This window comes from Oncorhynchus keta, chromosome 18, assembly GCF_023373465.1.
Source record: "Oncorhynchus keta strain PuntledgeMale-10-30-2019 chromosome 18, Oket_V2, whole genome shotgun sequence".
Lineage (NCBI taxonomy): Eukaryota > Metazoa > Chordata > Actinopteri > Salmoniformes > Salmonidae > Oncorhynchus > Oncorhynchus keta.
The window spans coordinates 45,168,877-45,194,098 of NC_068438.1; the positions used below are offsets into that span (position 1 = coordinate 45,168,877).

At 45.2% G+C, this 25,222-nt stretch overlaps 1 protein-coding gene and 1 pseudogene across 4 annotated transcripts; one reads left to right on the forward strand and one right to left on the reverse strand.

Moving 5' to 3' along the window:
• LOC127909040 (extracellular calcium-sensing receptor-like) overlaps positions 1 to 25,222 on the forward strand; it is a 63,126-nt pseudogene that overhangs the window by 19,301 nt on the left and 18,603 nt on the right.
• LOC118377334 (extracellular calcium-sensing receptor-like) lies at positions 13,534 to 18,872 on the reverse strand. Of its 4 annotated transcripts, none has more exons than XM_052468518.1 (9): positions 18,600 to 18,872; positions 17,892 to 18,186; positions 17,659 to 17,745; positions 17,087 to 17,353; positions 16,456 to 16,662; positions 16,034 to 16,297; positions 15,667 to 15,894; positions 15,298 to 15,421; positions 13,534 to 15,205 (listed from the first exon to the last, which is right to left on the reverse strand). In XM_052468518.1, the coding sequence occupies exons 1-9, from the start codon at positions 18,863 to 18,865 to the stop codon at positions 14,292 to 14,294; spliced, it is 2,652 nt and encodes an 883-aa protein (XP_052324478.1). In that variant the 5' UTR covers positions 18,866 to 18,872; the 3' UTR covers positions 13,534 to 14,291. The 4 variants fall into 4 exon arrangements, with proteins under 4 accessions (XP_052324478.1, XP_052324477.1, XP_052324479.1 ...); XM_052468517.1 differs by having other exon boundaries at positions 16,034 to 16,306; XM_052468519.1 differs by having other exon boundaries at positions 16,034 to 16,306; positions 17,892 to 18,161; positions 18,600 to 18,638.

Consider the following 25,222-nt stretch of genomic DNA (forward strand, 5'->3'; position numbering starts at 1 on the left):
CTACTCTCTGCATCTTTCCCCATTCTACTCTATGCCTCTTCCCCATTCTATTCTGCATCTTTCCCCATTCTACTCTATGCCTCTCCCATTATACTATGCTCTTCCCCATTCTATTCTACTCTATGCCTCTTCCCCCATTCTACTCTTTTCCCCATTCTACTCTATGCCTCTTCCCCCATTCTATTCTCTTTCCCCATTCTACTCTGCATCTTTCCCCATTCTACTCTATGCCTATTCCCCATTCTACTCTCTGCATCTTTCCCCATTCTACTCTATGCCTCTTCCCCCATTCTACTCTATGCCTCTTTCTTTCCCCATTCTACTCTATGCCTCTTCCCCATTCTACTCTCTGCATCTTTCCCCATTCTACTCTACTCTCTGCCTCTTTCCCCATTCTACTCTATGCCTTTCCCCATTCTACTCTATGCCTCTTTCCCCACTCTATGCCTCTTCCCCCATTCTCTTTCCCCATTCCCCATTCTACTCTATGCCTCTTTCCCCATTCTACTCTATGCCTCTTTCCCCATTCTACTCTATGCCTCTTTCCCCATTCTACTCTCTGCATCTTTCCCCATTCTACTCTCTGCATCTTTCCCCATTCTACTCTATGCCTCTTTCCCCATTCTACTCTATGCCTCTTCCCCCATTCTACTCTCTGCATCTTTCCCCATTCTACTCTATGCCTCTTCCCCCATTCTACTCTCTGCATCTTTCCCCATTCTACTCTATGCCTCTTTCCCCATTCTACTCTATGCCTCTTTCCCCATTCTACTCTATGCCTCTTTCCCCATTCTACTCTATGCCTCTTCTACCCCTCTTCCCCTACTCATTCTACTCTATGCCTCTTTCCCCATTCCTCTTTCCCCATTCTCTGCATCTTTCCCCATTCTACTCTATGCCTCTTTCCCCATTCTTCCCCTTTCATTCTACTCTCTGCATCTTTCCCCATTCTACTCTATGCCTCTTTCCCCATTCTACTCTATGCCTCTTTCCCCATTCTACTCTATGCCTCTTCCCCCATCTTTCCCCATTCTACTCTATGCCTCTTTCCCCATTCTACTCTCCTCTTTCCCCATTCTACTCTATGCCTCTTTCCCCATTCTACTCTATGCCTCTTTCCCCATTCTACTCTATGCCTCTTCCCCATTCTTTCCCCATTCTACTATGCCTCTTTCCCCATTCCCCCTCTTTCCCCATTCTACTCTATGCCTCTTTCCCCATTCTACTCTATGCATCTTTCCCCATTCTACTCTATGCCTCTTCCCCCATTCTACTCTCTGCATCTTTCCCCATTCTACTCTCTGCATCTTTCCCCATTCTACTCTATGCCTCTTCCCCATTCTACTCTCTGCATCTTTCCCCATTCTACTCTATGCCTCTTTCCCCATTCTACTCTATGCCTCTTTCCCCATTCTACTCTATGCCTCTTCCCCCATTCTACTCTATGCCTCTTCCCCCATTCTACTCTATGCCTCTTTCCCCATTCTACTCTATGCCTCTTTCCCCATTCTACTCTATGCCTCTTTCCCCATTCTACTCTATGCATCTTTCCCCATTCTACTCTCTGCATCTTTCCCCATTCTACTCTATGCCTCTTCCCCCATTCTACTCTCTGCCTCTTTCCCCATTCTACTCTATGCCTCTTTCCCCATTCTACTCTATGCCTCTTTCCCCATTCTACTCTATGCCTCTTTCCCCATTCTACTCTATGCCTCTTCCCCCATTCTACTCTATGCCTCTTTCCCCATTCTACTCTATGCCTCTTTCCCCATTCTTCTCTCTATATCTTTCCCCATTCTACTCTCTGCATCTTTCCCCATTCTACTCTATGCCTCTTCCCCCATTCTACTCTATGCCTCTTTCCCCATTCTACTCTCTGCATCTTTCCCCATTCTACTCTATGCCTCTTCCCCCATTCTACTCTATGCCTCTTTCCCCATTCTATTCTATGCCTCTTTCCACCAAAGTAGCTAATTGGACATAAATAACTGACATTTTCGAACAAATCAAGCATTTATTGTGGACCTGGGATTCCTAGGACTGCATTCTGATGAAGTTCACCAAAGGTAAGCAAACATTTATCATGTATTTTCTGCTTTCTGTTGACTTCAACATGGAGGCTAATTTGGCTACTGTTCTGAGCTCCGTCTCAGATTATTGCATGGGTTGCTTTTTCCGTAAACTTTAAAAAAGATCTGACAAAGCGTTTGCATTAAGGAGAGGTATATTTATAATTCCATGTGTATAACTTGTATTATCATCTACATTTATGAAGAGTATTTCTGTTGAAATGATGTGGCTATGCAAAATCACTTGATGTTTTTGGAACTAGTGAATCTAATACACCAATGTAAACTCACTTTTTTGATATAAATATGAACTTTATCAAACAAAACATGCATGTATTGTGTAACATGAAGTCCTATGAGTGTCATCTGATGAAGATAATTCAAGGTTAGTGATTCATTTTCTCTCTATTTCTGCTTTTTGTGAATGCTATATTTCGCTGGAAAATGTCTGTGCTTATTGTGGTTTGGTGGAGACCTAACATAATTGTTTGTAATGCTTTTGCTGAAAAGCATATTTGAAATAGGACACTTTGGTGGGATTAACAATTAATTAAAAAATTCTATAAGACTCATGTATGTTTTAGGAATTGTAATTATGAGATTTCTGTGGTTTGAATTTGGCGCCCTCTATTTTCACTGGTAGTTGTCATATCGATCCCGTTAGCGGGATTGGAGCCATAACAAGTTAACTCAAAAAGCGTTGAGGCCTTGATGCCATCTTGTTTCTGGGATAAAAGCCCATTTGGCCAAACCTGTGCTCAGCGAGTTTCGTCTAAAAACTAAAACAAACTAAAACTAAATGTCCGAGAGACTTTATTGGATGAATCCCGGAAGATCCGGAACTGGGGCACAACCTGAGTCCATCGGCCTATTTTAATAACACTCGTGGACCTCTTGTATTGGACCTTAGATTTGCAAAATGGAGATCCTCATCAACCATACGGGTAATGCCATTGGTGTCCCTTATGTAGGAAATTTACAAGTCTGCTGTTTATGCTAATGCACAGGATTGACCCAACGTTGCTGTTGACGCATATCCCAAGGTCGTTATCCTCTCTGGGGTAGGGGGCAGTATTTTGACATCCGGATGAAAAGCGTGCCAAAAGTAAACTGCCTGTTACTCAGGCCCAGAAGCAAGGATATGCATTTAATTGGTCGATTTAGATAGAAAAAACTCTAGTTTCCAAAAATGTTAAAACAATGTCTGTGAGTATAACAAACCGATTTGGCAGACGAATACCTGACAAAAACCCATCCAGGAAGTGGGATTTTTTTATGTCTGTAGATTTCCATTGACTCCCTATACCGTCTCCAATGACTTAGGACTCAGATTGCACTTCCTATGGCTTCCACTAGATGTCAACAGTCTTCAGAAATGGTTTCAGGCTTGTATTCTGAAAAACAAGGGAGTAAGACCACTCTGAGTAAGTGGACCCTGGGAAGTCACAAAGAAGTTTGCTGCGCACTACCGAGAGCACGCCATTCTTGTTTTTCTTTGATATTGACGAAGCTATTGTCCGGTTGCAATATTATCGGTTATTGTGACAAAAAAAACCTGAGGATTGATTATAAACTTCGTTTGACATGTTTCTACAAAGTTTACTGATACTTTTTGGATTTTTCGTCTGCCTGTTGTGACTGCCTTTGCGCAAATGGATTACTGGATATAAAGAAGGACTTTATCGAACAAAACAAACATTTATTGTGTAACTGGGAGTCTTGTGAGTGCAACCATATGAAGATCATCAAAGGTAAGTGATACATTTTTTCGCTATTTCTGACTTTTGTTACTCCTCTACTTGGTTGGTAACTGTTTGTAATGTTTTGTGCGCTGGGCGCTGTCCTTAGATAATAACATGGTATGCTTTCGCCGTAAAGCCTTTTTGAAATCTGCACAATGGTTGGATTAACAAGAAGTTAATCTTTATGCCGTTGCACAACACTTGTATGATTTATGTATTTTTATTATGAGTATTTCTGTTTTTGAATTTGGCGCTCTGCAGTTTTACCGGATGTTGGAAAGGTGAAATGGTAGCATCCCACATACCCTAGAGAGGTTATTGGAGTCAAATTTGTCTCCACTTTTCTGGATTGGGGTGATCAGTCCTTGGTTCCAAATATTGGGTAATTTTCCCGAGCAGAGGATGAGGTTAAAGAGTTTAAGTATAACCAATTGGAATTTGTGGTTTGTATATTTTATCATTTCATTTAGGATACCATTAACCCCGCAGGCCTTTTTGGGTTGTTATTGATTGTATTTTGTCCTGTAGTTCATTTAATGTAATTTGAGAATCCAGTTGGTTCTTTAATAGCTGAATCTAAGATTTGTATTTGAGTCAAAAGTTTGGACACACCTACTCATTCAAGGGTTTTTGTTTCTTTTTGCTATTTTACTATATTGTGGAATAATGGTGAAGACATCAAAACGACATTATTATTTATCTTTATTTAACTAGGCAAGTGAGTTAAGAAGAGATTATTATTTTAAATGACAGCCTAGGAACAGTGGGTTAACTGCCTGTTCTGGAGCAGAACGACAGTACCTTGTCAGCTCGGGGATTTGAACTTGCAACCTTCCGGTTACTAGTCAAACGCTCTAACCACTAGGCTACCCTGCCACCCAAAATATTATTTATATTTGAGATTCTTCTTTGCATTTATGACAGCTTTGCATACTCCCCCAAATTAGCATACCTCCTTAGTCTCTTCCACGTTTCACACTTGGTAGTTTGGTGGTTGGGACTACCAGCTCTCTGTAACCTAGAGGGCAACCAGTGGTTCGGTCTCTTTTAAACCATGTTTCTTGTAGGATGACAATATCTGGTTCCTTCTCTTTGACCCGACCTTGTATATTCCAGGATGAGGTTAAGTGTGAGCCGAACCATCACAGTAGGTGTGAGCAAAGAATGTTGAGCATCGGATACATACTTCTTAGGTTGCAGGATGGGGCTTGGACTGGTGTAATAGTGGGGGTTGGGTCTGTCTGGTCTGTCTGGGCATATATCTCCTGTCATGTTGAGGTCCTAGCCTCAGGGGCAGGGGGCATGAGGTGGGTAGAAGGGGCATAGGTATGATATAGGGGGTCCTATATAGGGTGTGGCCAGGGTTTGCTTGGGGTGGTCTTAGCTGGTTGGGGTGTGGCTGGTGATGCTGTGGTCTGGGTGTAGGTCCTCATGGTGTGGGTTCTCTCGCTGAAGGTCCTTCAAGAGGGGGTCTTGCAGGTCTGGGAGGGTGTCTCGCTGGTCTGGGCGGGGTGTCCGTTTCTCTGTTGCTCCTGTATGAGGTGCAGGGACTACGGTTTAGGGTTATGTCCTTCAGGGTTCTGGCAAAAGTTGGGATTGCTGCCTTGTAGAGATGTACCTGGTCGTAAAGGCTGTTCAAGTCCAGGGTGGAGTGGTGGGCAATTAGTCATAAATGTAACCCCTTCCTACTAACAGGGGTCCGGCTGGGCTACCGTATCCTGGACAGCTGTAGTCAGCACCCTGGAGCCTGTGAGGGGCACTGTACCTGGTGTCAGGGGGGAACATCAGATGTGAAACTACAGAGATTTGGAAAAACAAGACAAAAAAATGGAAAATGAAAAGTGGATCGACGATGGTTAGAAGACCGGTGATGCCGACCGCCGTGGGCCGCCCGAACAAGGAGAAGGCCCGACCTCAGACTCCTGGAGCGGGCCAAACACCACCGGCCTGAGGAGAGACACATGGAATGAGGGGTTAATACGGTGATCGGGGGGAAGCTGTAACCTGTAACTCACCTCGTTCAGTCTCCTCAGGACTTTAAATGGCTCCACAAACCGTGGACCCAGCTTCCGGCAGGGCAGGCAGAGGAGCAGGTTTCGTGTCGAGAGCCAGACCCAGACCCAGTGCGAACACCGGGGCCTCACTGTGGTGACGGTCTGCGCTGGCTTTCTGGCGCAGCACGGCCTGCTGGAGGTGAACATGGGCTGCCTGAACCAGTCATCCACCGCAGGAACCTCGGTCTGACTCTGATGCCAAGGCACCAGAACCGGCTGGTACCCCAATACGCACTGGAAGGTGGAGAGGTTAGTGGAGGAGTGGCAGAGCGAGTTATGAGCCACTGCGCCCACTGACCCGGCTGATCCTAGCAATACGACCGCAGATACCTGCCCACATCCTGGTTCACTCTCTCCACCTGCCCATTACCTTCAAGAAGAACCCCAGAGGAAAGACTGATCGAGACCCCCAGAAGTTCCATGAATGCCTTCCAGACCCTGGAAGTGAACTGGGGACCTCGATCAGACAATATATCTTCAGACAGCCTGTAGTGCCGAAAGACATGCTTAAACAAGGCCTCCGCAATGGCCACGAGTATGGGAGTGGGATCCATGGGCCATGGGATCCAGTCTGCCTTCACGTTCTGGGAACCTGGTCTGTTGGAAAGGGAAAAAACAAAATGGGTGAAAAACATGACCCACCTTGCCTGATGAGGGTTCAATCTCCTCGCTGCCTGGATATACTCCAGATTGCAGTGGTACGTCCAGATGAGAAAAGTGTGTTTAGCCCCCTCAATGTCTCCACTCCTTCAGAAGGCACAGGGGCGGAGCTTCGGTGGTGTACCCGAGCGCTGAGAGAGCACAGCTCCTATCCCAGCCTCGGACGCGTCCACCTCCACTATGAATGCCAAAGAGGGATCCGTAAGGGCCAGCATGGGAGCCGAGGTAAACAGAGCCCTCAGGTAACCAAAAGCTCTGTCCGCCTCAGCCGACCACTGCACATGTACCGGACCCCCCTTCAGCAGTGAGGTAATGGGAGCCGCAACCTGACCAAAACCCTGGATAAACCACCAGTAGTAATTGGCAAACCCTTGGAACCGCTGCACTTCTTTTACCGTAGTGGGAGTCGGCCAATTACACACGGCTGAAATAAGGTCACTCTCCATTTCCACCCCCGAGGTGGAAATGTGGTACCCTAGGAAGGAGACGGACTGCTGGAAGAACAGGCATTTCTCAGCCTTCACGTACAGGTCATGCTCCAACAGTCAACCAAGCACCCTGAGCACCAGGAACACATGCTCAGCACGTGTAGCGGAGTATAGAATGTCATCAATATACACCACTACACCCTGCCCGTGCAGGTCCATGAAAATCTTTTCTACAAAGGCTTGGAAGACTGATGGAGCATTCATCAACCTGTACAGCATGACGAGGTACTCATAATGCCCTGAGGTCGTACTGAACGCGGTCTTCCACTCGTCTCCCTCCCTGATACGCACCAGGTTGTAAGCACTCCTGATATCTACTTTGGTGAAGAAACGCACCCCGTGCATTGACTCAATCGCTGTAGCGATGAGCGGTAGCGGTTAACTTCTTGCGTCGAGCCATCCCAGATCTGGTATCGTGACTACAGCCTCAAGCTCATTACCATAACGCAATGTTAACTATTCATGAAAATCGCAAATGAAATGAAATTAATCTATTTGCTCTCAAGCTTAGCCTTTTGTTAACAACACTGTCATCTCAGATTTTCAAAATATGCTTTTGAACCATAGCTAAACAAGCATTTGTGTAACAGTATTGATAGCCTAGCATAGGATTATGCCTCTCTTTCAGCATGCAACATTTTCACAAAAACCAGAAAAGGATTCAAATAAAATCATTTACCTTTGAAGAACTTCAGATGTTTTCAATGAGGAGACTCTCAGTTAGATAGCAAATGTTCCGTTTTTACAAAAAATATTATTTGTGTCAACTAATTGCTCCGTTTTGTTCATCACGTTTGGGTAAGGAAAAAAATAAAAAATAAATATTAAGTCATTAAAACGCAAACTTTTTTCCAAATGAACTCCATAATATTGACAGAAACATGGCAAACCGATGTTTAGAATCAATCCTCAAGGTGTTTTTCACATATCTATCTACGATAAAATCCTTCGTGGCAGTTGACTTTCTCTTCTGAAGAAATGGAACGGGCATGGACCTACAGATTACGCAATAATTTCGACACAGGACACCGGGCGGGACACCAGGTAAATGTAGTCTCTTATGGTCAATCTTCCAATGATATGCCTACAAACACGTCACAATGCTGCAGACACCTTGGAGACACGACACAAAGGGCAGGCTCATTCCTGACGCATTGACAGCCATATAAGGAGACATTGGAACACAGCACTTTCAGAATCTGGGGCATTTCCTGTATGAAACTTCATCTTGGTTTCGTCTGTAGCATTAGTTCTGGGGCACTCACAGATAATATCTTTGCAGTTTTGGAAACGTCAGAGATTTGTCTTTCCAAGGCTGTCAATTCCATGCATAGTCGAGCATCTTTTCGTGACAAAATATTGCGCTTAAAACTGGCACGTCTTTTTATCCAATAATGACATAGCGCCCCCATAGGTTGAAGAGGTTCACTGTACCTCATCGTGATCTGCTTTAGACCTCGATAGTCAATACACGGGCGCAGACCTCCCTCCTTCTTCTTCACAAAAAATAAACTTGAGGATGAAGTGGAGGACCGAAGTGGAGGACCGAATTTACCTGTGACGCAACGATTCGAAGACATATGTTTCCATAGCTGCCGTCTCCGCCTGTGACAGGGGATACACATGACTCCTGGGAAGTGCAGCGTCTACCAGGAGATTTATCGAACAATAGCCCCGTCGATGGGGTGGTAACTTAGTCGCCTTCTTTTTGGAGACGGCGAGAGCCTAATCGGCATATTCAGGGGGAATGTGCACGGTGGAGACCTTGTCTGGTCTTTCCACCATAGTAGCACCTACGGAAATCCCTAACACCTCCCCCAGCACTCTCGTGACCACCCCGTGAGAGGACTCTATTGCCGTAAAACAGTGGGGTCATGACAAGCTAACCAGGGTAGGCCTAGCACCATGGGAAACACAGGAGAGTCAATGAGGAAGAGACTGATTCTCTCCATGTGACCCCCCTGAGTCACCATGTCCAGAGGAGCGGTGGCCTCCCTAATCAACCCTGACCCTAATGGTTGACTGTCTAAAGCTTGAACGGGGAAGGGCACAGCCACGGGAACAATGGGGATCCCTAAACTAAGGGCGAACGATCTGTCTATAAAATTCCCAGCCACGCCTGAATCGACGAGTGTTTAATGCTGGGAATGTGGGGAAAACTCTGGAAAAGTAACGTACAAAAACATGTGAGCAACAGAGGGCTCTGGGTGAGAATGGTGCCGGCTCACCTGGGATGACGCCAGAGTGCCCTGCCTACTGCCTCGATTACCAGAGGAACCAACCCGGCACCGACCGGCAGTGTGACCTCTAAAGCCACAGATGGTTCACAAGACGGAACCTTCTCCTGTCTCCCTACTCACAGCACCTCCCAGCTCCCTGGGCACAGAAGCGGTGGTGCTGGGGGATGGAACCGACAGAACTGGACGTCGGCGGGTAGCCAGCAGGTTATCCAGCCGAATGGACAGGTCCACCAGCTGGTTGAAGGTGAGGGTGGTGTCCCTGCAGGTCAACTCCCAGTGGACGTCCTCGTGCAAACTGCAGCGATAGTGGTCGACCAGGGCCCTATCATTCCATCCCGCGCCGGGGGCCAGGGTTCGGAAATCCATGGCGAACTCCTGGGCGCTCCTCGTACCCTGCCTCAGATGGAAGAGACGTTACCCGCCGCTCTACTCTCCTAGAAATGGTCCAGCGCCGCATCTCCTGCCCCCCACATGGCGTTGGCCCAATACAAGGTTTTCCCAGAGAGGCACGAGTATAGGGCGGACACCTTCGTCTCACCCTTCCCCCGGACACCTTCGTCTCGCCCTTCCCCCTTCGTCTCACCCTTCGCCCTTCCATCTTCTCCGGCCTGAAGGAGCCGGGTGGATGGTTGCCAGGTAGAGGTCGAGCTGCAACAGGAAACCCTGGCAGCGTGCAGCCGTCCCATCATACTCCCTGTGAAGGGTGAGACGAATCCCACTGGGAATCCCACTGGGACCGGGTGAAGGGGGAGCAAGTAGTGGAGACCCCGGTTGTGCTGGTGGAGGTGCTGGAGGAACTCCCTCTCTCTCCCAGCGGTCCATGGTTTGGACAACGCGGTCCATGGCGCCGCCAAAATGGTGGAGCATCGCCGCATGCCCCCGGATGCGATCCTCCACCCCTTTTCCAGGGGCACCTGCTCCTGCTGACTCATATTTTGAGGTGTGGGATTCTGTAGCGGGGTGAGTAATTTGCGGCAGAGAAGTCAGGTGCAGGAGAGCAGAACTGGGTAATAACCTGAGATTTATTAAGCAAAATCAACTGCATCCAGAACAACAAAGATTACTGGGCACAAAATAACCTGTTGTGCGCTCCCGGGGAACGTGCACAAGCACAATAAACAATCCCACACAAAGACATGGGGGGAACAGAGGGTTAAATCCACAACAAGTAAATGAGGGAATTGAAACCAGGTGTGTGGAAAAACAAGACAAAACAAATGAAAAATGAAAAGTGGATCGACGTTGGCTAGAAGACCGGCGACGCCGACCGCCGTGTGCCGCCCGAACAAAGAGAGGACCCGAATTCAGTGGAAGTCGTGACCCCATCATTCTGGCCAGGACCCTGGGGCCAGCCACTCTGTGCCTGTGGTAAGTCTCTCTCCACACAACCTGGAAGTGCAATGGCTAGAACAATTGCTATAAAACTTTAATTGATCATATTTCAGATAGTCTAGTATTTACTGAGACAATTTTTGAGGTTATTTAGTACTTCATAAGAAACATATTGATATCATTGTGTCCTTAGTCTCTCTCTCAACAACCAGGTTATATACTGAGTGGACAAAACTTTAGGAACAGCTGCTCTTCCCATGACATAGACTGACCAAGTGAATCCAAGTGAAAGCTAAGATCTGTTCTGGATGGCACTTCAATCAGTGTAGATGAAGGGGATGAGACTGGTTAGAAGGATAAAAAAAAATCATCCTTGAGAAAATTGATAGATGGATTGTGTATATTAGCCATTCAGAGGGTGAATGTGCAAGACAAAAGATTGTGAACGTGGTATGGTAGTAGGTGCCAGGCACACCGGTTTGTGTCAAGAACTGCAGTGCTGCTGGGGTTTTCACGCTCAATAGTTATCCATGTGTATCAAGAATGATCCACCACCCAAAGGACATCCAGCCAACTTGAACAACTGCGGGAATCATTGGAGTCAACATGGACCAGCATCCCTGTGGAACGCTTTCGACACCTTGTAGAGTCCATGCCCCAACGAACTGAGTCTGTTTTGAGGGCAAAAGGGGGTCCAATTTAAAGTGTTCCTAATATTTTGTACACTCATGGACCTGTGTTGGGGCTATCGCTGTGGACAATGACTACGATCGTCTGCCCATAAAAGTATTTTTTTGTTTTACTTCGAATTTTAACTTTGACTTTATAAATTCTTGCTCAGTTTACAAAAAAATAAATGCAGAATTGAATTTACAGTCGTGTCCAAAAGTTTTGAGAATGACAGAAATATTAATTTTCACGAAGTCTGCAGCCCACCTTCGAATTCTCCACCCCTCTTGTCGTCCCGGAGATGTCCTGTTGAAGGAACTCTGGGAAACTGAGTTTGGGTGTAGCACTGGAGCAGCACATGCCCTTGCACTTCTCTGCTCCCCTCTCCCCTTCCTCCAACCCCCTCTGTGTCACTACCACACTCCCCTCCTCCCACCTCCAGTTCCCCTCGTAATAATAAATAATAATAATAATAATAATATATGCCATTTAGCAGACGCTTTTATCCAAAGCGACTTACAGTCGTGTGTGCATACATTCTACGTATGGGTGGTCCCAGGGATCGAACCCACTACCCTGGCGTTACAAGCACCATGCTCTACCAACTGAGCTACAGAAGGACCACATCCATGCCTGGCCTCCTGCAGTAAGGGCAGAGACTCTGGAGGGGATACAGAGCCCCTTCACAGACACCTCCCAGCTGAGAATAACCTATAACGTGTACCTGGCTGTGTATTCTGCATTGAATTCGTCATGCCAATGTAATCCTTTTTGTTATTTAATATCATAAAAAATGCATGTCCACTTAACAGTCACTATGGGGATATGTTTTGAGTTATTACATCATATTAACAGTGTAATGGTCATGTTTGTGTCTCCACTCCTCCAAGCTGTTGCAGCACCTGAACCAGGTTAACTTCACCACTCCACTTGGGGAGCCGTTCTACTTCCGGGGCGCGGACGTCCCTGCTGTGTACGACCATGTGAACTGGCAGACCACGCCCCAGGGGTTGTTCAAACTTGTCACAATTGGCCGTGTAGACGGGTCCAATCTCCTCATCAACCAATCAGCCATCCAGTGGAACACAGGATCTAATACGGTAAGAAAGACCATTTTTAAAACATGAAGTGAATGGTTTTGTTCAAATGAAATGAATTACATGGCATGTACAGGTGCCTGTGTCAGTGTGCAGTGACAGCTGTCCCCCAGGCACCCGTGTAGCCAGGAAGAAGGGGGAGCCTGTCTGCTGCTTCGACTGCATCTCCTGTGCTGAGGGAGAGGTCAGCAACACCACAGGCACAGGGACGGAGATTTGTCTTCCAACAAGACAATGATCCAAAACATAAAGCAAAATCTACAATGGAATGGTTCAAAAATAAACATATCCAGGTGTTAGAATGGCCAAGTCAAAGTCCAGACCTGAATCCAATCGAGAATCTGTGGAAAGAACTGAAAACTGCTGTTCACAAATGCTCTCCACCCAACCTCACTAAGCTCGAGCTGTTTTGCAAGGAGGAATGGGAAAACATTTCAGTCTCTCAATGAGCAAAACTGATAGAGACATACCCCAAGCGACTTACAGCTGTAATCGCAGCAAAAGGTGGCGCTTAATCACACCATCTCACTATTGTTCTGTATGGATAAACTTAACAAAGAATGACATGATACACTGTATAATACTTACCAGCAAGTTACATATTTAACAGACAATACCTAAAGTTGATGGACACAAATGAACAGGACTTTTCTACCCTGCTGGTAGTGTATGTTTCTAATGATTCAATAGTGAGTCAGAAGTGACTCACGGTTGAGTCATCAGTGATTCAATAGTGAGTCAACAGTGAGTCTACAGTGAATCAACAGTGAGTCAACAGAACAGAACGTCTTCCTCTGAATCACAACATGACTTTTCTTTTACCGTCATCAATAGACTTTAATGACATCCATTTCTCCCCTGAAAGTCAGTTCTGAAAACCAATCAATTAAATTAGATATGGTTAAATAAACATGTTGTTCATGTGGGTTCTGGTAGTCCTTAATAGCTGAATCTAAGATTTGTATTTTAGCCAAACGTTTGGACACACCTACTAGGGGGAGCTTCCATGAAATTAATTTCTGAAAACAAATCAATTAAATTAGATACCGTTAATGAGCATGTTGTTCATTCCTTTCACATTTTATGAGGTAATTCTCTTTTCCCATATGACAGTTTCCTGACATTTGAATAAAATGTCTTTCTAAATTTCAACGGTTCAATACAAACACATTCTGCAACTCCTTTCAAGTATGAATGTTTTATTCAATTAACATTTGCATAAATGTATAATTAATTCATTGGTGAATGAGTGTGGCAGCATATTCCTTTAGAAGGAACAGGGAAGTTAAGCTGTTCCACGCGATGTGACGATCGAAAGCCTTTTGATGCAGAAACCCACTCATCGGGGATTACCTATCCCATAGAAGATTAAAGCGACACACAGAGACAAATAAAATAAATCAAAATCCTTCTTAACTGCCCAGGGAAATAAATAATTTATTATGTGATTAATATTTACTCACAGAAGGTTCAATTATAATTAATAACATGCTACTACACATAACTAGGGTACTAACAGAATGCTAAAAACTATTTGATTTGATTTGATTTATTGCCATCAAACTACAAACAGAAGTGGAAACTAAAAGGAGCTACTTCAAACTATTTGAGACCATCAAACTATGTTACTTTTCATGTCTCCTTTCCTTTCTTTGCATGAAAGAGTGTGAAGCAAATCCCTAGCAGGCATAGTATCTCCACCTAGTGTTCATATTTCAGATCAGCGCAGAGGACGTCTTGTTATGCTATTGAGCCTATGGGAGAATCTCAATTAAATTTGTGTGATTCCTCGTGTCCTCTCTCCTCGGTCTCCAATTCAAAACCCAATGAATGAGAAGGTTAGATGTCCCGCTCCACCTAATCTTCACATCCAATGGGTTTTGAGAAGAAGGTGAGGAGAGAGGACATGAGAAATCAAGGAAATTAAATTGAGATTCTCCCTATGTCTTGGTTGTGGCACGGCCCATCAGGGCCTTCTTGGTGTTCCTCTCTGGCCTCAGCAGGATGATGTAACACTTTGGGCCGAACAGAGCCACCAGAAGGCCAAAGCTGGAAGCTAAGATGGCGAATATCTCCACAGCGTCTGCGTACATCCCAGGAGAGCTGATGTAGGCAGGGACGAAGGAGATCCACACAGCACAGAAGATGAGCATGCTGAAGGTGATGAACTTGGCCTCGTTGAAGTTGTCTGGAAGATTCCTGGCCAGGAAAGCCAAGAGGAAGCTAAGGAACGCCAGGAGGCCGATGTAGCCTAACAACGCTCCGAACCCTGCTACCGACCCCACCACACACTCATATACAATCTTATCATTATGGTAGCGTGTGTTTTTGTGTGGAGTTGGAGAGGCTGAAACCAGCCAGGCTGTGCAGATAGCAGCCTGGAATGAGGTGAGAATCAGGACTGTTCCTCTCTGCTGCCCAGCACCAAACCACTTCAGGCTGGCATTGCCCCCGGGCTTAGAGGTCCTGAACACAGCCAGCACCACCATTGTCTTCACCAGTATACAAGAGACACAGAGAACAAAGCTGATACCAAATGCTGCATGCCTCAGCTGACACGTCCAGAGCCGGGGCCGGCCAATGAACAGCAGCGAGCACAGGAAGCAGAGTTTGAGTGACAGCAGAAGCAGGAAGCTGAGCTCAGAGTTGTTGGCCTTGACAACAGGCGTGTTCCGGTAGCGGGTGAAGATTCCGAGGACCAATGCACAGATGAGGGCTCCTAACAACGAGGCGGTCATCAAGGAGAGTCCTAGGGATTCCTGGTAGGAGAGGAACTCAACCCCCTTAGGGATGCAGAGGTCACGCTCCGGGCTGGACCAGAAGTCCTCTGGACATCTCGAGCACTCGGCAGAGTCTGACAGAAAGACAGACAAAGCAAATGTGGAAAACCTTTTCTACAGCCCCAAACCACCCTCAAAATCTTTAAATTATATTAATTTCACTGACCTGTGGTGTTGCTGACCTCTCCCTCAGCACAGGAGATGCAGTTGAAGCAGCAGACAGGCTCCCCCTTCTTCCTGGCTACACGGGTGCCTGGGGGACAGCTCTCACTGCACACTGATCGTGGGGGCTATAAGGACGAAGGTGAGGGGGAATTTAAGCTTTATTTAACTAGGCAAGTCAGTTAAAAAACAAATTCTTATTTACAATGACATCCTAGGAGGGAGAACATCAGACTTTTATACGCCCATTTTTATACTCCCATATTTACACACGCATATTTAATGCTTCTTTGCCCTCCACTGATAATGAGTTTACACTGTTTCTGTTGCAGTAGTGAAATATGCTCTGTAGCTATATAACTTTACAAATAACCTTTCTTGACTCAAAATTCCAGAAAATTCTGTCCTCGTCCAGTGTGAGCTCTTGTCCTGTGGGGGCTGATTCGTCAATCACACCCACAGTCTCCACCTCTATGCTCCCGTCCTGGAGCCACACCCAGTTCAGGATGTCATAGATGGCCAGGGCGTCCCCGTTGTCATCGAAAGAAACGCGATCGCCAAACCCTGTGGTGAAGTTAACCCTCTGCAGGTAATGGACCAGCTGGTCAGAGGAGGGGGATGGAGGGAACAGAGGGAGGAGAGGAATGAGGAGGAGATTATGTAGACAAAAGACAGTATGAAGTAAGGGAACCTTGACTTAGAAAACAGTGTTTGTGTGCTTGAGTAGGAATATATCCCACCTGCCAGTGCTCAAGTCTCTGTAGGCTGGCACAGTGGTTCCCACTAAAAGGTCCTCTCCCTGGCACACACTGCAGTAGGTCATGCAGGGCATGGGCCAGGGCGTACACTGCCTTATACACGTTATACTCCGGTCTGAGCTCAGATAAATCCCCACAGTTGGTCTCCACATCCCTCAGGTCCTCCTGACCTGTACATACATCACCCCCAGCCTCCACCCAACCTGCTGGGGGCTCCAACCTGCACCCAAACACAGCCTCCCAGAACTGTCTCACCTTATCAGAACAGAGAAGGGAATGTTTTAGACTAACACTAGTTTTTATCTTCTGTAATGTAGTATTTGTAGGCAAAGTAGCCCTTTAAATGTTTTAAACATAATGTATGAAGTAATTAAATGGTTGGAGTTGAAAGACAACTACTTCACCATGTTGTTTCCAGGGTTATTGTCAGGATGGTCGTCGGGGCGGATGCTAAGCAGGAAGTCCCTGAGGCCGGGAATCTCTCCATGACGGATGGCGATGCCCAGGGTACCCCCCAGGTAGGGCATGAGACGGGGGGTGTGAAACACAGAGGAAGTGCTCCAGGCTTCACTGGCGATCCACTGGAGACCCTTCACATTCTGCACCACCACCTTGTAAAACGAGCTTTATATTTAATAATCTTGGCATCAAGAACAACACAATGGTAATATGCTGTAACACTTTTATACACTGTTGTTTGTGAGAGTAACATCCTACAGCTGTTATGGCTGTAATAATGTCTGTAGAATGCATTTGATGATAAAACATACTTACTAATACCGTGACGTGTGGTTGTCCCCCCCTAGATATCTTAATAAGATGGACGCACTAACTGTCCAGGGACACCGATATGTAAAATATATGCAAACATCACTGACTGTAAGTGTCTTTGGATAAAAGCATCTGCTAAATGGTATTACTAATATTATTATTATTAAGTGTAAATCTCTCTGGATTAGAGCCTCTGAAACTAAAATGTGAATGTATTGTAAGAGTTATTTTAGATCAACTGTCAAGATAAAATAATCTCTGAACCTCATCCACCAGAGGGAGCAGGTAGGCCTCGTTGGAGAACACCACCACCACACGAGCAGAGGAGCTCTTGATCTCTCCCACGATCCTCTGCAGCTCAGTGGGGCGGTTGTCTTTGGGCAGGACCTGGGAATAGGCCACACAGCCCCCTGACTCGGCCAGGCTTGAGTGGAAGGACCGGGCAGCATGAACTCCGTAGTCATCATCACTGAACACCAGTCCCACCCAGGTCCAACCCAACCGACGTAGGATCTGGATCATGGCTCGCACCTGAGATCACATCAACAGAGATTAGACATTACTGGTGTTATTACAGAGACTGGAGAGTATAGAGAGATCAGCATAAATTACATACATTATTTTTGTCACCTTTTATTTAGCCTTATCTAAGATGTTTTATTTAGCCTTATCTAGTCTTTATTTTATTTTATTGAACCTTTTCTAAGATGTTTTATTTTTTTTAACCTCTTATTTAACTGTAATGCCGCTACACAGTATAAAGTGGATAGTGAGTATACATGGGAGCTGACGGTTCACTGTGTAATTATGTCATTGTAGCCTTCTTAGAGACAGACCTGGAAGGCGTCACTGGGGATGGTTCTGAAGAAGGATGGGTATTTTCCCCGGTTGCTCAGACAGGAACATGTGGAGTAGTGACTCACCTGATGGAGAGAAATATAAAATGATTAATTATATTTTCTTCAATTAATTAATGAAATAGAAAGCTTTCATGCCTAGACACATTTAAGACCAATACAAGAAGGACATTTCCAATAGTGTTGTCATCTTTCTATTCTTTCTGATTTACCATGGGAACCCGGAACAGCCCTAGGACACTGGAGATGGCGATGGAGTGTGTGGACCCTGGGTCTCCCACAATCCCCAGCACCGGGGGTGACCCAGAACAAGTCTCATACAATAGGAACTCTTCCTCTGTCCCACTGGCCAATGACATGGCAGCACGGAGCGCTACTCCCAGCTTCAGGCAGTTGTCGTAGAGCTGGTATCCGAGCTTGATGTTTGGCAGAAGGTCAGGGTTTCTGTTGATTTCATCTACTGCAAACGCCATAGTCTGGGCCTGCTGGAAACCACAACTGGTAAAACTGAAAAGGAATATTCAATCAATTTGTAAATGTTTTAAATCGCTCTAGATGTGTTGAACCCTGTGCACCTCTTAAGGAGTGTGTGTGAGAGTGTTGTCAAGGGGTTGAGAGGAAAAAACAAGTTACTTTAGTCAAGGATAGATAATAAAATAGCTTTTATCTTAAAGGTAAATTTGCTTAGAAAACAGGAATAATGATAGAAAACAATGGAATACACACGATTTATTCACATATATTTTGAAACCGCAATGTACTATTCACCAATGTAACAAGAACCCAGTAGGTCTCCGGCACCAGGGTTGGTTAACACTGATCATAGTGAGGCTTCTTATAGTAGGGATGTCTATCTGTCCTTTTTAGGAGAGGTGCAGACACACATCCAGTCCAGTCCAGTCCAGTAGATGAATACTCACCCCTCACAGTAGAGCTGCTGGGGTTCTGATGTGAAAGATAGCTCAGGGAACACAGTGAAGTAGTGGACCTCAAACAGACCTCCCAGAATCACATCACCCTTCTGGTACATCCCATTCAGACTGAAATGCTCCCGCAGACGACAGGACGAGGAAGTGGACGAGGCAGAGGAGTAGTTCAATTGAAGGCTCAGAGATGAGGAGTTCAGCATCATGACTATAGATAAGTAAAGGTTAATATATTGCCTGACCCTCATAGCTGTACTCATAGCTGTACTCTCCCCCTCTCTCTCTTGCTTACTCTCTTTCCCTCTCTTTTATAGTGTCATTGGAGGTTGACACTATATGGCGTTTAGTGGAGTTGCAGGGGTATGGGAGGCAGGGGGAGGGTTGTTAGGGGGAGGGGGTCAGAGTTGCAGGTAGGAGTTGAGACGTGGGAGTGTCAGAGAAAGACGATATGTGAACTGTTGCCACACGAAAAGTGCAACCAGGGAAGAACAAATACCATTCTAAATACAACACATCGTCATGTTTATTTATTTTCCCTTTTGTGCTTTAAGTATTGGCACAACGTTACAACACTGTATAGAGACATAATATGACATTTGAAATGTCTCTGTTCCTTTGAAACTTTTGTGAGTTTAATGTCTGATTTTTTATTTAACTTTTGTTTATTATATATTTCACTTGCTTTGGCAATGTGGTCATATGATCCCAATGCCAATAAAACCCTTTGAATTTAATTGAAAGAACTATTACACAACTCCAAGTTATTCTACCATGTGTCCTGTAGGTGAGTTGTTTTCCCTCCCTCCCTCCCCCTCTCCCCCCTCTCCTCCCTCCCTCCCTCCCTCCCTCCCCCTCTCCCTCCCTCCCTCCCTCCCCCTCCCTCCCTCCCTCCCTCCCTCCCTCCCCCTCTCCCCCTCTCCCCCTCTCCCTCCCTCCCTCCCTCCCTCCCTCCCTCCCCCTCTCCCCCTCCCTCCCTCCCTCCCTCCCTCCCTCCCTCCCTCCCTCCCTCCCTCCCCCTCTCCTCCCTCCCTCCCTCCCCCTCCCCCCTCCCTCCCTCCCTCCCTCCCTCCCTCCCTCCCCCCTCTCCCTCCCTTCCTCCCTCCCTCCCTCCCTCCCTCCCTCCCTCCCTCCCTCCCTCCCTCCCTCCCTCCCTCCCTCCCTCCCTCCCCCTCCCTCCCTTCCTCCCTCCCTCCCTCCCTCCCTCCCTCCCCCTCTCCCTCCCTCCCTCCCTCCCTCCCTCCCTCCCTCCCTCCCTCCCTCCCTCCCTCCCTCCCTCCCTCCCTCCCCCTCCCCCCCTCCCTCCCTCCCCCCCTCCCTCCCTCCCTCCCTCCCCCCCTCTCCCTCCCTCCCTCCCTCCCTCCCTCCCTCCCTCCCTCCCTCCCTCCCTCCCTCCCTCCCTCCCTCCCCTCTCCCCCTCTCCCTCCCTCCCTCCCTCCCTCCCTCCCTCCCTCCCTCCCCCTCTCCCTCCCTCCCTCCCTCCCTCCCTCCCTCCCCCTCCCTCCCTCCCTCCCTCCCTCCCTCTCCCTCCCTCCCTCCCTCCCTCCCCCTCCCTCCCTCCCTCCCTCCCTCCCTCCCTCCCTCCCTCCCTCCCTCCCTCCCTCCCTCCCTCCCTCCCTCCCTCCCTCCCTCCCTCCTTCACAGATGTTCCAGTTTATTGCTTGGTGTCTGTTGAAAGGGTTCATTAGCTCCAGGTTAATAACGAGGTTGTGATGAATCAAGAGACACACACACACACACACAAATCCAAATAAAATCTCTTTTGATTGGTTGCGTACACATATTTTGGAAAATGTTATTGTAGATGTAATGAAATGCTTATGTTCCAACAGTGCAGTAATAGATAACAATACACGCAACATCAACAACATGGAAATAAGACATATACAAATATTAGAACATGCAATGTCAAAAATATTGTACGTGAAATGTGTGTTTGGATGTTACGTACAATATATTAATAAAAAAAGGTGTGTACAGGCCTCCTGAGTGGTGCAGTGGTCTAAAGCACTGGATTGCAGTGCTTGTGGCATTACTACAGTCCCGGATTTGATCCCTGGCTGTGTCAAGATGGGCCGTGACTGGGAATCCCATAGGGCAGGGAAAATCGGCCCTGCATCGCCCGTGTTAGGGGACTGTTAGGCCCGGGGGGGTCTTTACTTTGCTCATCGTGCTGGAGCGACTCGTTGTGGTTCCCCAGGTACTGCAGGCTGTCAACGACATCAGGTGAATGGTGTTTCTTCCTGCACATTGGTGCTACCGGCTTAAGCAGGCGAGTGAATATGCAGATCAATCATTTACATATCCCTGCATCAGGTCCTGAACTACAGGCAGATAGATTTGGGTATGCCATTATAGAAGACATTTTTAAAAAGCATACGATCCTTAATAAGAGTTTAAATATTCATATTCTTGTTTCCATTTGAAATGAAACACTTTTAAGTTTGTGGAAAAATGAAATGAATTTAGGAGAATATAACACATTAGATCTGGTAAAATAGATTACAAAGAAAAACATACATATTTGAAATGCAAGAGAAAGGCCATACTTTCAGATAGTTGTATAGGTGTAATTTAGATGTTGGCCACCAGATGGCACCAGTGTGTGTACAAAGTTTCAGACGAATCCAGTGAAGAATTACATTACTGCACAATATGTTGTAGTAAGTCTGCCAGGTGTTTGCCAAAATCTGCCTAATTGGTCAATTGATACTTGTTCAAGTACTTAACTATAGAGAACATACAAATTGCTATGGTAATATATATTTTTTAGTTTACACACTCTGTAAGTAAGCATTTCACAGTAAGATCTGCACCTGTTGTATTCGGCGCACGTGACAAATAAACTTGGATTTGATTTGATTGCAGGCTCTGTGTAAGCCTCATACTGTGTCACTCCCTATTGACTGTGTGTGTGTGTGTGTGTGTGTGTGTGTGTGTGTGTGTGTGTGTGTGTGTGTGTGTGTGTGTGTGTGTGTGTATGTGTGTGTGTGTGTGTGTGTGTGTGTGTGTGTGTGTGTGTGTGTGTGTGTGTGTGTGTGTGTGTGTGTGTGTGAGAGTTCATAAAATCACAGAAATCATGTTGAGCTCCAAAATCTGCCTTAACGGATTTGTCTGAACACGCTGCAGTTGTGTCTATAACTTTTTTGAAAAAAACAAACACATTTCTTTAACCATCAATCAACGGACATTGAATTATTTCATTTCATCATTACATTAGATAAATTGTTGGTTATTTTTTTCCTTACACCATAGGTTCATGACCATTAACTTCTTGTGGGCCGGTGGCAGTATTCGGTATTTCGGATGACTGACGTGCCCAAAGTAAACTGCCTGTTACTCAGCCCGGAAGCTAGGATATGCATATAATTGGATAGAAACAGTTTCCAAAACTGTTAAAATAATGTCTGTGAGTATAACAGAACTGATATAGCAAGTGAAAACCCAACGAGAATCCATCCGGGAATTTTTGTTGTTGTTGAGCTCACCACTAATTAAATTGGCTGTCTATGGGAATATCAAAGGAATACCTCCCAGATTGCAGTTCCTAGGGCTTCCAGTAGATGGCAAAAGTCTTTAGAAAGAGTTTAATGCTTATTTTTTGAAAAATGAGCTGGAATTTGTAGTTTTTCTAAGTGGTTCCTATTTTGGCTGTAATGTTGTGGCGCTCGTTGGTGAGGGCGCGAAGTTCGTTATTTATCTCCGGTAATGAACATACTATTCTCCGTCTTAAATTTGGTCGTTTATTTACATATAAGGGTACCTGAGGATTGACTAGAAATGTTGTTTGACTTGTTTGGACAAAGTTTATTGGTAACCTTTGGGATTCATTTGTATGCATTTTGAATGAGGGAAACCGGTGGATTACTGAATCAAGAGTGCGAACTATACTGACATTTTTGGGATATAAAGAAGGACTTTATCGAACAAAAGGACCATTTGTTATGTAGCTGGGTGAGTTATTTATTTGATCACTATTTCTGACTTCCATGACGCCTCCACTTGATTGGAGAATATTTGTAATGCTTTTGTATGCGGGGCGCTGTCCTCAGATAATTGCGTGGTATGCTTTCGCCGTAAAGCCTTTTTGAAATCTGACAAAGCGGCTGGATTAACGAGAAGTTAAGCTTTTAAACGATGTAAGGGGACACCCCATGAAATGTATAAAAATGAATGGGAAGTCATTGCAAATTGGCACTGGACAAACCATATACACGGTATCCAATACCACTCAATTTGGCATTGTTTCATTCAAAGTTGATTGCAAATGCCATTTGGCAAATGCCAAGTGTAACACTTAAAAATCCAACTGGTGGCGAGTGCGCTCCACTGTGGTTTTTCATATTGCAAATGTAAAACAAGTCAACATCCAATGTAAAATTTTGAAAAACTTAACATTTTTTCAAAAACGTATCACCCTCTTAAAAAAGTGCTTCTGGACCGTTTTTCGAAATTCTTTAGATTTTTTTTTGTCAATTACACATGTGTAAGAACTGTAAAAATATAGTTTTGTCCAATTTTATTATCATATGTTTAAAATATTTTTTATACTTGTGCATAAAGCATATGTTATGTCCATTTGCAATATGATTTTATAGGAAGTCAAAAGTCGAATATGTGAATATAAAAAAAAACGTATCACCCCCTTTAAAAAGTGCTTTCTGGAACATTTTTCGAAATTCTTTAGATTTTTTGTTAATTGATCATGTGTAAGAACTGTATGAATATACTTTTGTCAAATTTTATTATCATAATTATATATATTTTTTTACTTGTGCAAAAGGCATATTTTTTTGTCCATTTGCAATATGATTTCATAGGAAGTCTAAAGTGAAAGTCAAAAGACACTTTTTTTTGGCCAAATGCCACAAGAAATGTCCAAATGCAATATGAAAGATTTGAAAATGCCAAATCAGTATGTTATGTCCATTTGCCATGTACCATCACGAATTTGACATGCTCAAAAATACTGCAGGAATGCGAAATTGACTGGCCTGATGAGCACAGGATGGCCGGGCAGTGATAGTGGTTCCTCCATCGTTCGTTGTGTTGATATCATCATGTCCATTTGGTGATGTTTTTTTACGCTGTTGAATCATATTGCAAATGCACGTGCATTTAGGGGTGCAGGCAATATATTCCTATGGGGAGATAAGTCAATGCAAACTGTTTGATGTAAGCACCTTATTTTAACTGTTAAGGGTTAATGCCACACAGTCAAGGTTAGGCTCGCACAGATCGGGAGGACCTCAGAAACGTACCTGAGGTCAAATTGTGCTTCTCACCCTAACGGTTCTCTCACTGTCACCCAAAAGCAAATGACATTTAGGGCCAGGATTTATTTTGGGCCTTATTTTTTCAAGGTCGCTGCACTCAGAGTGAGCTACGGTCAAGCGGGGCATCTTGTTGAACTCGGCACAGCCTAGAGAATATGGAAATGCCATTGCAGGCTCTATGTGTCTTTAAGCAACGCACTTTGTCACTCCATCCTTGCTGTGTGTGTGTGTGTGTGTGTGTGTGCGTGTGTGTGTGTGTGAGAGAGAGCTTTTCTTTGACATCTGTTGGGAGAAATGACTGACTTACAGTTCATGGGGGTTGCCTAATCACACATATGAAGTTTTGAAAAGATCTGACCTTTTTAACCCTTCGAAACAGCACCTATGACACCATCCGCACCTATGACACTATCCGGACATTATTTCAAGACGTACAGCTATAGAATATACATCGCCTCCTGATCAATTTGATCGATTATTAACGTTTACTAATACCTAAAGTTGCATTACAAAAGTATTTTGAAGTGTTTTGTGAAAGTTTATCGTCAACTTTTTTAATTGTAAAAAATGACGTTGCGTTATAAAACGCTGTTTTTTTCCTTGATCACACAGTCTTCATAGATCGATATCTAGGCTATATATGGACCGATTTAATCGAAAAAAAGACCCAATAGTGATGTTTATGGGACATCTAGGAGTGCCAAAGATAATGAAGATGGTCAAAGGTATTGAATGTTTTATATTTTATTTCTGCATTTTGTGTAGCGCCGACTATGCTAATTATTTTGTTTACGTCCCCTGCGGGTCTTTAGGGGTGTTGCATGCTATCAGATAATAGCTTCTCATGCTTTCGCCAAAAAGCATTTTAAAAATCTGACTAGTTGGCTGGATTCACAACGAGTGTAGCTTTAATTCAGTACCCTGCATGTGTATTTTAATGAATGTTTGAGTTTTAACGAGTGCTATTAGCATTTAGCGTAGCGCATTTGCATTTCCAGATGTCTAGATGGGATGCCTGCATGTCGGGTGGAGGTAAGAGGTTAAGAACTGACTTATTTACGGAGGGTTTAGTGAGTGTGTGTTATTTCAGAAAATCACAGAAAATCACAGAAATCTCGCAGAGCTCCGAAGCACACTTTAAGGGAACATTTTGACATTTGCCATATGGTTAGTGAGTAAGACCACATTGCAAATGATCGGTCCCTTACTAGACGTCCGAAAACGTTTGTAAAATTTGCGGACGGCGTCGGGCCGTGCGGCAGGGCCGGATCTTCCAAGAAGTCATCAAACACACTCTCTCATACATTCGGTTTCCGTTTTATGAAATAATCACATTTTGGTCAT